The following is a 13,071-nucleotide window of genomic DNA, read 5'->3' on the forward strand; positions in this document are numbered from 1 at the left end:
ATACCACACTTTTATTCATTTATCCCATATCTCATGTATTCTCTTAAAACTCAAGAAGCACAAATCTGCTTCTACATAATCAACAGGCACATATTGCATCATCTACACAATAAATAACCTCATACAATTCCTCTTGCAGTGGAATACAATACATCTCTCAATTCAACCCAAATCCCATATCCTTTTTACCCTCTCAACACAGCTTTTGTAAGAGGCAGCAATTTTGACAAGGGATGGTGTGTCAGAAAAAGCCCTGTACCCTTCAGCTCCCTTCAGCTTCCTTCAGCGAGCAGGAGAGTATATTTCTGCCTCTGCTTAAAGTATGGCTGAAAAGTGATCCTTTACATGCACAGTCTGCTCAGTGTACCACTGAGTCTTGGGTTGATTCAGTTGGTTCTTCTATATATATAGTAAATGATTATACTGTTAAAATAATAAAGAAAGAAAACCAGCAGGCATGATTTTTTTTTCTCCACTACAGCCTAACCTGTTCCACAATCATGCTCAGTAAAAGCACAGAGGCTGATATGATTTCTTTATTTCTAGCTGCTGCAGTGGGTGATGGGACAGAAATTAAAGAAGCAGATTGACCCAAATACTTAAGGTCCAGTGTGTAACATTGAAGTGGGTTTATTGGCAGAATATACATTTACTACCCACAAATATTTTTGTCACTTTAAAACTCAAACTGTTTGGTTTTTGTTTCAAATATTTTTATTTTTACAACAGTGGTATAGACTATTATGGCGCATTTCCACAGTCTCTACTCGCCTCGCCACGGCACGGTTTAAGTAGCGTTTCCACTAGCCTAGTACCTGGTACAAGAAATCAAGCCGAACAGAGCCAAACTGTAGATCACTTAAAACTACTTAACAATCCTAACAACGTGGGTTAATCTCCAACAACTGTATATGTTAAGATTTTATCGATACCCCTTATCGGTACCGAAACTTATTGATACTATAACATGTCATTTTGAGTAAAAAAATAAGGACGTTACAAGATGTTAAAAGATTCAACCTTTTTTTTATTATTACCACAAGGTAATAAAAAAGCTTCAACACAAAAGAAGCTATGTAATTACAAATGCTTTTCAAAAAAATTGGGGAGATGGCAAAAGCCCCATTCATGTTCAACCCAACAGAGTGTAAGTACAGACAGACCCATACATCAAACAGAACAGTGTAGAGGAGGCGCTTCTCAAGCTGCATTTGGTCCTAACAGTTTTTGTTAAGGAAAAACAACATATTTACTTTCTCTGGCAGCAGCCGAGACCTCTCTGGACAGACTGTGTCTCCTGTGGTTGAGAACACTTGTTGAGAGAACTTAACAAACTTACAACAAACTTACGGTGACTTGACGTCACAGAAAGGAAATTGGGTCCCGCTGCAGTCTTTAGTGCTAGCCGGGCTGCTAACTTTACTTGCTTTGTTATAGCAGTTAAACACGCCGCACTCCCTTTAGCTTCATACTAGGGACACAACAGTATATAAACTTGTGGAGTAAGGAGTTGAACCTTCTGCCACTCAGCCATAAGGGCATGGCTTCACAGAGGAAAAAGCTAAGCTTACGACACTACAAACAACTTCCTTTCTGGTATGCAAGGGTCAATGTAGTTCCCTGGCATGCTTGGGAAAGGGGGGGTTGAGCTCACCAATAGATATCACTAATTCTTACACACTGGACCTTAAAGCTGAAACACAGGGAGGTTTTCCACAATCACACCTGATGAACAACACAGAAGCTGAATGTGATTTCCAGAAGCAAGTAGGGAAGAGACAAACCAACAAGAGCCAGTGGGGGAAAAACTGTTCTATCATGCTGATAAAACCAGATGCAACTGTACTGAGGTGTGTCTTCAAACATTAATTCACATCACACATTTCAGTGCCACACAGTTTAGAGGTAATTCAGTGCTGCTTGGTGCAGGTGCATATTGCATGACAGCTGACATTTGGGTAATATTGTGGCCAGGGGCAAATAGTGCAAATGCAGCGCAGTTGGAAATGAGGTCAAGTTAGGAAAGAAATGACCAGCTGGATTACCTCGGCCAGGCAACAGTCACGACTAAGTAAATCACCTGTTTTTTTTGTTCCTCTAAAAGCTCATGCTTTGTCTCACAGCACTGTGATGTCCCAGAGTGGGAGGTGCAGAATCACCATTTGAGTGCCATTAATTAAATTAGCTTATGTTTGATGTTGTTCTGGTGGTGAAGTGTTTAATGTACAAAACAGTTCAGTGAACATGAATTCATACACAACCAAACACAGATGTCAGTCCATTAGTCTCTACTGTCCATTAAGGACATAAGAGTATGACACTCCATATGAGTACAATGAACTTTGTTTTTCCAATAACATTGTGATGGAAAATGTAATGAATGTCTGGATTAGGTTTATCAGCAAGTATTTCTACAGTCAGAAAAAGTGATGAACCTTTCAGACCAAAATACCAGAGATACCAGACAGTTTCTGAAAGTATCCAGTCCGTCCTGAATGTGTCTTACTAATGATCACAAAAATACATTTGGTGTTTGCTCGGATGGGAATGCACATGGTCACATTACTCAACAGGCTTGAATTGCAATCTGTCATCAGGAAGTATTAAAGACAGTTTCCTCAGCTTACGTCCTCTGACCTGTTGCAGTTTCACATTATTTTTACACTTCTCAGCTGACACACGTTGACTTATTTGATGCCACCTACTGCCACAATATTAACACTGATGACTCTGTAGTTTCTCTTTTTTCCTAATGTTTAAAATGGTATGTCGTGTTAAAGCAGTGTGGGTGGTTCTTTAATTAACTCAGCTCCTCCCAGCACTTTTTCACACATCAGATTTTTTGTGTGTTTAACTGAAACTGCTTTTCTTAACATTAACAAAGTGGCATCAGTGATTATTCATGATTTACTGACTGATTATTCATAGTAATAGAAGAAAGCGATAAATGCATATGGTGAGCATTGTACCGACATGGTCAGTGTTTATACTTTGTGGTTTGTTACATACTTTTACTTCTAATCATTTAATCATGCTGGTGAAATTCAAGTTATATTACATTATTCCACACATTCCATACATTATAGTATTTTTATTTTCAAATTTCTAAATAAACAATACCTCTGCTTACCTCTGCTAACATCACAACGTCAGATGCTAGGTCAGTTATCAACTCCTAAACTAACTTTATATATTTAAAGTTAATTTATATATATATATTTGTATAAACCTTGGAATTAAACTCCAAAATGCCACAGAATGGAAATATTCCCATCTGGTTATAAACATGTGCCATCACTGGTGTGACTGAGTAGTAATCACACTGGATAGTTTACAAGAAAAGACTTGCACCTGCAAACTGCTTAATTTGATCCAGAACATTATATTTAGAGCCTCACTCTTATCGTGAGGTGAGTTTGCAGATTAGCAGAATAACATTAACCTTTATCACACCATGCTCACAGATTGCCTTGTCAGTGTCATCAGGTTCTTTTTTTTTTTTTTTTGGCCTTTAGGTTGAATCTGAAATAAAAGCGAGCCAAAAATATGCTTAATACATTCACTCTGACACCAAATGCTCCCCCTTCTTGGTAATCTCTCCACTCTTTGTGATAACTCTTTGCTCCTCAGCTCTGTGACACTTTCACTTTCATAATTCTATGTAATAATTGCGTGTGTTTAGCAAATTAATAAGAGAATAAGGAAAATGAGAACTATGTCTATTTAAAAAATGAAAAAAGAAACAGATGACGGGCCTGGTGGGAAAGTTTATTAATCTGTGTGTGCCTGAACATCTTGTAACTCAGTAATGCCAACTACCGTGACAACCCTAATTATCACTGAATCTAATCAGGGGGAGCTGAAATGTTCTGGAGGCCTAGCAAGAATGGAAGAGTGAAAGATCATTTCCATATTCTTCTTGAGTATCAGACTGTAATTGAGCTTTAAGACATATTGATTGGTATTAGATGTGTTATGAATATCAATTTGCTCTGCGTGATTTTTGTCAAGCAGGCAGATAAAGGTCAAAATGACTGAGTCATAGAGCAAACATTGTTCCTCTGTTAAAGCTTGCAGCACTCACTGCAAACTAACATGGAACTGAGTTCTCTCTGCATTTAATGCAGTGACTTAATGGTGTTGTGACAGAGGGAAAACATCCAAATAGAAAAACATCTAAGATGAGAAAAATAAGTCATCTCTGAATAAAGTCTACATTTCTTGTGCAAAGTTGTGCTTGTGATATTTATATTGAGTGAGCCTTCCTCTGTCAAAATAAAACCATATTTAGATAGAGAAGTGGGACACCCAAATTAGAGGGAAACATGGACTCGTGAAAACATTATCAAAGCTCAGAAACCACATTCCCTCACAAAGAAACATCTAAAAGTACCAATTTTGTGTATTGCAACCAGATTTTAGCAACAGACACATACAGCCCATAGACAAATCATAGTTTCTGAACTTTAGAAGAGAAGCAGGGTGTCACAGTGTCTTCATCTTCAGCTGTTTTGGAGTAAAGTGGTAGAAACTGCATTTTCTCCTAACGGTAACGGTTCATTCCTCGTTTGGATTGAAGACCAACTAAGCATGAATGTGATTCTGCATAGAAATATCAAGTCACAAAATAAAAAAAAGTAGAATAGTTGCATTTTTATTCTCAAAAGAACATTCTGTGAAATCAGTTGCTGTGTTCCACTCATGCAGTTTATTTCTAGAACAAGAGCGTTGACCTTTACTTGTTGGACTGACAGGATTTTGCTAAGTAAAATGAAGTTCACAATGTGACTGTTACCAATGACTGTAGTCTGACTCATAATCCTCACCCGATAGGGCACAAAGATATGACCCCCTCTCTCTGCCTCTTATACTCCTCCTTCATTATTTTTTTGCTATCTTTTTTCCCAGCCTCCCATTCTGGCTTTCAATTTTTCTTTTTTTGCTTTACCTATTTGTGTATTTGCCTCTAGTCTGTCCATTGTCCTCCACACCAGTCTTTCTTCTTCTCTGCTTCTGAGCATCTTCCATGGGCACAAACTATCCATCACACGTGGGAGAGAACCAATAACACAAAGTATTTGGGGACCTTTCCCCTGGAAAATGTCACGTCTCTTTCATTTGTTATGATAAAAAAATCAAATAAGAAAATGAAAATGTTGTTCAGGTGATACAAAATGACACACTCTTTTTTAATATAATTTCCAGTAGCATTTTTAGTATTACCTTTTCTTCAAATGATTACACCAAACCTATTTACATTTTCACTTCCTTCACACACAGTATCACAATATTGGCAGCGAGCTAGACACTAGCCTGACCATCTGGAGCTATTTGAGGTTAAGTGTGTTGCTCAAGGCTGTCCACTTCAACATGTTGAGAGTAAGAGCTGTGGATGAGCCTCAAATCCTCCTGGACAACCTACTGAGTCACAGCCAGCCATTTTACTTAAGATGTTATCTGAATAACTAAGTTCCTGGTTCACATGAGATGTGTTGTGTGTGCGTTGCGTTTCTTCTGCGTTATGCTCGCCTGTCTCCCTCCCCACAATACCAGTATGTTTATGACGGCATGTTCCCATATTTTTCACTGGTGCCTGTGTGTGTGTTAGTGTAGCTTGTTTTAAATTCAAGACGGACTGATCGACTACCTGTTAAAAAGCACTGTGCTTTTTTCTGACATTCTCTGCTTGTTTTTAGTGGTAGTTCACAAACGTAACTACATTTGTGCTGAATTATACAGACTGTGTACTGAAATAGCTTTATTTATGACGACAGTTGCTTATAAACATAATCATGTTTTCCTCTGTTAAACAAGTGTGATTGTTGGTTGTCTTCACTGTCAAGCCTCTACGCCTTTAGCGTAGACACTAACACTTATGTGAAAGTGTCTAATATAATATCACGCTTGAAAACTGAACGAGTAGCATGAGCTCAAAAAATAGATGATGCGCGCCTCACGCGCTGTGAACACTCATTTGTTTACATTGGGGCCAAAATGAAAATGCAACATTTCTTATACAGTGCAAGTAGAATGGATCTGAAGAATGGTTACGTACTTATATCTAAAGCCAATGCTGGTGCTGGTGCAAACACATTGTTGTATTTTCTACATATTGGACAAACACACAATGAAAGCTATGCCAATGAGCTTTGCGGTCGAATACAACCAATTCCTATTTAGGTTTTTCACAAAATCTTCAGAATAATGTTGTTCATTTATACAAGTGCCACCACAGTAAACAAAAACATGAATTATATTCCAACAAGCAATTTATTGTATTAATATTACCTACAATGTTTGGAAAGTTAAGTAATGAGAGGGGTAGAAAAAGGCAGTTAGATGCCTTATGACTAACCACATGCTTTTTTTGTCTCTTTGAAATGTAATTCATTTCAATACAATAATATTGTAATGGAAATAATACTATTGTAATATTGTAACGTTTTACTATATTATGGTACCTCCTCAACATGGGCGGAGTCATCACAGCACGGCTGCATGAAACTTGACTCACTTCACTTCATTGTGAAACAAAAACAAGTACCAGGTACTATCGCTAAAGGAAAAGCAAAATAACCATGCTGAGGCAAGGCAAGTCGTGCTAGTGGACAAGGGCCAATAGAGTATGCCTAGCTGGCCATTTTTGGATCAGGCATTGCAAAAAGTTAACCATCTACTTTACCGTCATGCAAATTCATTTCAATGGCATTTTTCTCTGATGTCCTGCTAATTTCCTACATTAATACATACTATGTATATGTGATGAGTTGATACCAGAGGATGAAACTTGTCTGGTACTAGATATACAGCTTTCTTTCTTTCATACTGTCATTCTCTCTTGAGTCACCCCCTTGCACTGCTTCTCACCTTCTCATGCACTCTCACATTTGCTGATCAGCATAAAAAAACACTTCTTCTCTCTTCCTCACCTCTCCTGATCCCATTCTCCCTTTATCTTCTCTTTCCTTTTGCTGATGAGCATACAAACACATCTTTCTTCCCCTCTGCCAGCTGCTGCCTGCTTCTCTCTGTCCCTGCTGCTTTAGTTCAGCCTACAGGCAATTTTCACACGAGGCTGATTGAATTCGTTCACTTCCCCTTTTCTTACCCTTCACTGTTCCTGGGATGGGAAGGATATGAGACAATACGTTCTCAACACCACATTTTTATGCATACAAATGGACACAAACAAATGAAACACACTGCATTGACACACTTGCACAGGTCTACAGGTAGACATGCAGAGGTTGAGTTAACATACACACACCTACACTGAATGTAAATGGATGCATAGAATATGCACAAGTACCTGAACAGACACATGTTAATCCATGTGTATGTAGTGAATCAAACAGAACCACATATGAATTGATCCAAGGAGAAGAGATGCTACCATGATGAGAACACTGGGGGACATGTATGTATGAGTGACTGTTGAAAGATGCATATGAACCTTGAAGAATTTGATGGAAGGTATTTAAATTAGTGATGCAATGGAAAATACATTAAAAACAAATAGTGACATAGAATGTAAAGTGTGTGGCACCACATATGGCATTTAATCTGCTCTCATAATTGTCTCATAAATGTTAGTAAACAAAGCTTTTTGATGGTCAGATGGTACAAATACATCAAAATGATTTGTGAACTTACATCATAAACACACTTTGGAGTTTGTTGTTGTTAAAAAGCTTTTTCCCATTCAGTAATAACTCTGGAACTGAATTGTGTGCCAATTACAAAACGGCAGTATAAGTAGCAGAGATACAGTAGGTATTTTGTTCAACTTGTATAAATATGTATTAGCAGCCAGTTTGTAACTACTCCCTCAAAGTAGTCATTAGGTTTCTTGGACAACTGTTATGATATATGCATACATTTTGTTGTGCCGCCTTCTAGTATGACTCAATTTTTAATTAACAATTATCAATGAACTGTTTCATAAAATCACAATAGAAAACGTCCGTTCAAGGACAACAGCAAACATAGGCATCTAATGGCTACTTTAAAAGCCCTGCTGTCAGTGCCATCAAGTTGTGTGGGGTGGTGAACGATCTGAGAGCAGAACAAGCAGGAAGTGTAACAACCACACCCATCTGATGTTTAACCCAGGCACTGCTTCCTTAAGGATTAACCCTTCACCAAAATGCACACATTAACAGTGCATAAACAGGATCCAAATAACAGGATATTAATGGGCAGGTGGTCAAGTTCTGGTCAAGCACTTTTCCCGCAAACTGCTTTCCTCAAGGAGCCATAATCATTAACTGCTCCACAGCAACATTTTCAGCAGCACCAGCTGCCCAGTATCCTCTGGTCAATCTGGTTCCACAGTCTTGTAATAGTCTTCCACACTGTATCTCAGGTGCAGCAGCAAAGCACATTCACACCGTCACCTTTATCAATCAGATGAAACAGCAGACTCAGAGCAACAAACCCCTTATGTGGTTTGGGGTGGGGTGATAAAGGTAGCTATAAATCTCACTCAGAGAGACCCTTCACAAAGACCATGCGAGTGAGTCATGTGATGGATAACTGCGCCAGTGTAAAGGGCTCCAATACGTCTGTCAGGAAACTGAGATGGTGTTCTCCATCTCAGGAGAATAATGTGTACCACAAACAGTAATAAAGTCCAAATGCAAGGAAAACAACACATGGAAAGGGTCTGTAGTTGGCTGACAGAGATGGATGTTGGCACTAATCATACAATCTGAGGTCACAAAGAGACATTTTTTTCTCCAAATTTACTTCGGTTTGTTCTGATGTCCTAGTGTGACATGGCGAGGTCAAAGCACACTTTGTTTGCATGCTCATGTCTAAATGCTCGGAATAGATAATGTCATGTACCACTGATTAACATGTGATTCACATGTATGAATGGAATCGTAGATTCAGGTCTCTGTTGTGCTTCAGTAATGTATTCATATTTCACTTATTCAGCAGCTCTTTTTAATGCCGCTCTTGCCTCAATTCGCTGGGCCTGCAAATCAATGTCCATTAAAGCGACTTGAGCATTCATATGTCGCTGGATCCTGTGTCCATCAATTCTGCTCCGGCACAGATATCAGCCTCCTCAACCGAGTGGCCTTCAAAACAGAGTGTGTACATGGTCCAGGAGGCTGCTACAGGCACATTATGGTGACACGCTGACCTCCAGTGACTTCACAATAGACTGATAATGAAATGAAATGTTGTGTGGTTGTCACAGACACGTTTTAAACCTGCATTTACTCAGCCAGGAGAGAGTCTTTATACATGTTGGCGAGGCTATGCTTCACACCGTGATGCCACCCATCTTAACCACAGGCCTTTACAAAACTGTGACTTCTTCAAGGACACAACTGTCGCAAGTTTTTCAAGTAGAGCAAAGTAATTCTCATCCACTTTGCCTCATGAATTCAACCATGTCAATGTCAATTGTCAGCATGCTTCTCTTGCCTTTATGCAGCAAAGCAATGCTGAGACAGAATCACAAAGAAAAGTAACCTTGGGGCTGACTGCTTAAAAAGCATTTTCAGTTTGTTTTTTATTAATTTTTTTTATTGCACCTGATATAAATAATATGAATATGAAAAATAGAATAAAAAAGAAGCTGTGATCCTGGCATCTTAATTAACTTTAATTAACTTTCTCACTAAATTAAACTAAGTAGGCTGTGGTTGGGGTAAATACATGGGGAGAGTGTCTTCTGTGTTACTCAGAGAATACTTAAATGACGTAGGAACAACTCCTTCCTCATTTCCTTTCATTATATCATCTTACCCATCACATTACACAACAGGGTGCACCAGATGATGTACCTTCTGCTCTACATAGGTAAATACAATATGGTATTCATACAAATGTAGACCATCAACAGTGTTTACATTTTCTCAATTAACTAGAAAAATAAATACACACACACAAATGCATATACAGAAAAACAGGGACACTCCATTCTCATCACCAAACTGTAGGCCAGGTTGACCAGAAGCAGCAGATCTCAGCAAAGGAGGAAGATAGCAGGTATCTATTAATCTTACCTCTTCTCCTGTCAGGTAGTATGCCGACAGCAACCCACCAACGTAACGGATGTTCACCTCAAAGAGCGAAGCCTCGCCGTTCTGTTGAGCCGAGAGAGAGAGAGAGAGAGAGATTGTTTTGTCAAGTATCCTAATCAGTTAAGGTCTCAGGTAAGCAGCACCATTTATGGATCAATTAAAAACAACATAGTCATTATATTTTTTAACAGCTGGGATAGCTGGTAGACTAATTGTCCTGGATATACTCCGACCCAGATGTGTAGATAAATAATACACATCCAGCTGTGAGATGCCAACAAAAGACCGGCCTGTGAACAAAACTGATCACAGCCAATTTGCTGGCTTTTTAATAGATTTCCTTCCTGTATCAGATGATGTTATATATTTATACATCATTCTGGACTGTCTTTGTAGGCTTTGTAAAGTGTAGGATATACAGTATAAACACAAGAATCTTCTTTGCAGTATACAACAAAAAATACATGTACCCAAAGAATAGCTATATAAATAATGTCATTACCAATATATTTCTGATCATAGCTGTCAATCATATAGATCAACATTGTTGTATTAAGTTGTTTAAAATAAAAGCTGTTCTTTTTTTCTGTCTGGGGCTAAAAATATTGAATGATTTATCCGAGTTAATTTTCACCATACAAGGTAACAATAATGTAATTTTTTTTTTTTAAAAGATTTAAGATGCTTGTGATGACTCAGAGGAACCAAGCCTTGGGCGATAGTGGCAGTGAAACAGCTGGGTGCATTCCATGGCATATGGCAATCCACCATGTTTCAGACCTGATAGCTAGTTCTGTCACAACTGATGCATCTGATTGATTTTAATCTTCATGTACCAGAAGCTTAATTTTGTTCTATTGCATATTCACTGTGTTAAACTGTGTAAAAACTAATGTTAGAGATGGGTACTCAATGCCATACAAAGCTAATAACTTGACGTACAATGTAATGACTTGACTTTGATTCAATCACTGTCGTAAACTGTATGATTGCATTGTGTTAAAATGCCTGTTAAGGCTTTCTGACTTGTTACCATTTGTTGATGTGGTCAAGTTACTAAATTTCTAGGGTTTGTGTTTTTGCAGTTTTCATCATGATCAACACAATTAAGGTCGCATGGGGATATTTTTGACAGAATTACACAACTCTACTGATGAATTGATTAAATGTAGTCTCATTCATGAGTAAATGATGATGTACTCACAATTATGACAGTATAATACAAGGAAGTCAATAAAGTGGTGCAGTTAATTGCTAATGTCAATTTTAGTGCATTAGCATTAGCCTCACTGCCAGATCACTATCCCCAAGTGTGGTATAGTTCAGAGGGACGGCTGCCAGAAAAAATGTATTCATATAATTAAAGAAAGTCCTAAATCTTTACCTCAGTCAATATTCTACTTTATGTGGCTTGGGGTATAACACCAGAGGATTGCACTTTATTTCTCAGAGGCATTCAGGAGCAGGTTGTCTGTTGGTTGATGGACACATTAACCACTGTGGGAATAAGACTGATCTTCACTTCTTCTTATAAAGTAGTCTCTCTGACAAGCAGGCTCCCACGCTCCCCCACCCTTCTGTCTCTTTGTAAGCCTGCTGTAATGAAGATACCCTCTCCAAAGAAATCCAGGCAAGCCTCAAAAATCATTGTTCCCCAGTGTTTTGTTTTGTTTTGTTTTTGTCAGTGTATCTAACAACTCAATGGCGATTTGATGCAGATAAAGTTCACTCAGGCTCAAATGTCCTTCAACTCAAACCGTGCTGCTGTATGCTTTTCAAATGTAACGTGATGCTTATGTAATGTGGGATTACTGGGTAATTCCTACAGAAGTGCCAACCATTTACCAGTGTCATCTGTAAATGGAAACGTGCTTCGACTCACAATTTCTTATGTCAAATTTCTAGTAATCCTTTTATAAGGTGGCCTAGATTTGAATTTAAACTTGACTTACAGCTTCCCTCTGGTGTTACACCAATGACATTTCCCATGTGAGTGGCATGCTTAGTGTGTTATATTTAGGAGGTTTTATTGGCAGAAACTGAATAAACTACCGATAAATTTGTTTGCACAAATGTATAATCCTTTTCAAATAAAATGTTTTGGTTTCTGTTAACTTCGAATAAGCTTTGTTTACGCATGTACTTTAGGCCACCTTCTGCGCTGCCACGTTTCTGAATAGACAAACCAGCCAGAGCATGCAGTTTGCATTTTAACATGTAAAAAGACAACTTTTTACATCTGTGTTGAGTTGTCATCCATTTGTTACAATTGTTTCCATCTGTAAAGCAATACTAACAAAAACAATAACCAAAAAAGATGAAAAACATCCAGTAGTTTATACTGTATTTTTTTTCACTACAGCTGCAGAAACAAATATTGTCTTAAGGAAGAAAAACAAATAAGCACACAACACCTGGAAGTTTGCACAGGAAAACTAAAAACCATAGAACCTAAAGGGATTGTGCTATTGCTGTTTTTGTTTGCACACACAACATGCACTTGGTCTAATTCCTTTTCAAAGCGAAATAAAAAGTAATGCTACATGCGTTTCAATATGTCACCATAATTATTGCCTCTTACACTAGATGAAGGTTGAAGGATCCCGATACTCATTGACGGAGACCCATTGAGAAGAAAATTGCTATCTCAAGAGCGGATGATAAGGAAACTATAATTGGGTACCAGAGAGAGCAATTAGCTCCACACTGAAGAACAGCATGGAAATGAAGAGTCACTGGCATCTGTTCAGTTTCATATAGTATCATATAGATCTCTGTTTTTATAGATTTCTATACTCGCATTTTGTATAATAACGCTTAATGTACGTCAATGATCTTTAAAATGTGTTTGTCTCTTGATCTACGTCTCAGAGGAGCAAGCAAAATGTCTCCTTAAAATATTACTTCACCTCTCAGCAGCTTGGCAACAGAAACATTTTACAGGAACACATTTTGCAAATATAAACACTGATATCACTGAATAAATATGACTTATATCAGCTATATATTTGCTGTATCTTAACATATTTTC

At 38.0% G+C, this 13,071-nt stretch overlaps 1 protein-coding gene across 3 annotated transcripts in view; it reads right to left on the reverse strand.

Annotated features, from left to right (window-relative positions):
* The window catches only part of LOC131471944 (mannosyl-oligosaccharide 1,2-alpha-mannosidase IA), a 178,613-nt gene that overhangs the window by 44,068 nt on the left and 121,474 nt on the right, over positions 1-13,071 (reverse strand). For all 3 annotated transcript variants that reach the window (XM_058648765.1, XM_058648764.1, XM_058648763.1), the window contains one exon: positions 10,023-10,103. In XM_058648765.1, coding sequence (XP_058504748.1) covers positions 10,023-10,103 — 81 coding nt within the window. The remainder of the gene's footprint in view (positions 1-10,022; positions 10,104-13,071) is intronic.

This window comes from Solea solea, chromosome 13 (assembly GCF_958295425.1).
Source record: "Solea solea chromosome 13, fSolSol10.1, whole genome shotgun sequence".
Lineage (NCBI taxonomy): Eukaryota > Metazoa > Chordata > Actinopteri > Pleuronectiformes > Soleidae > Solea > Solea solea.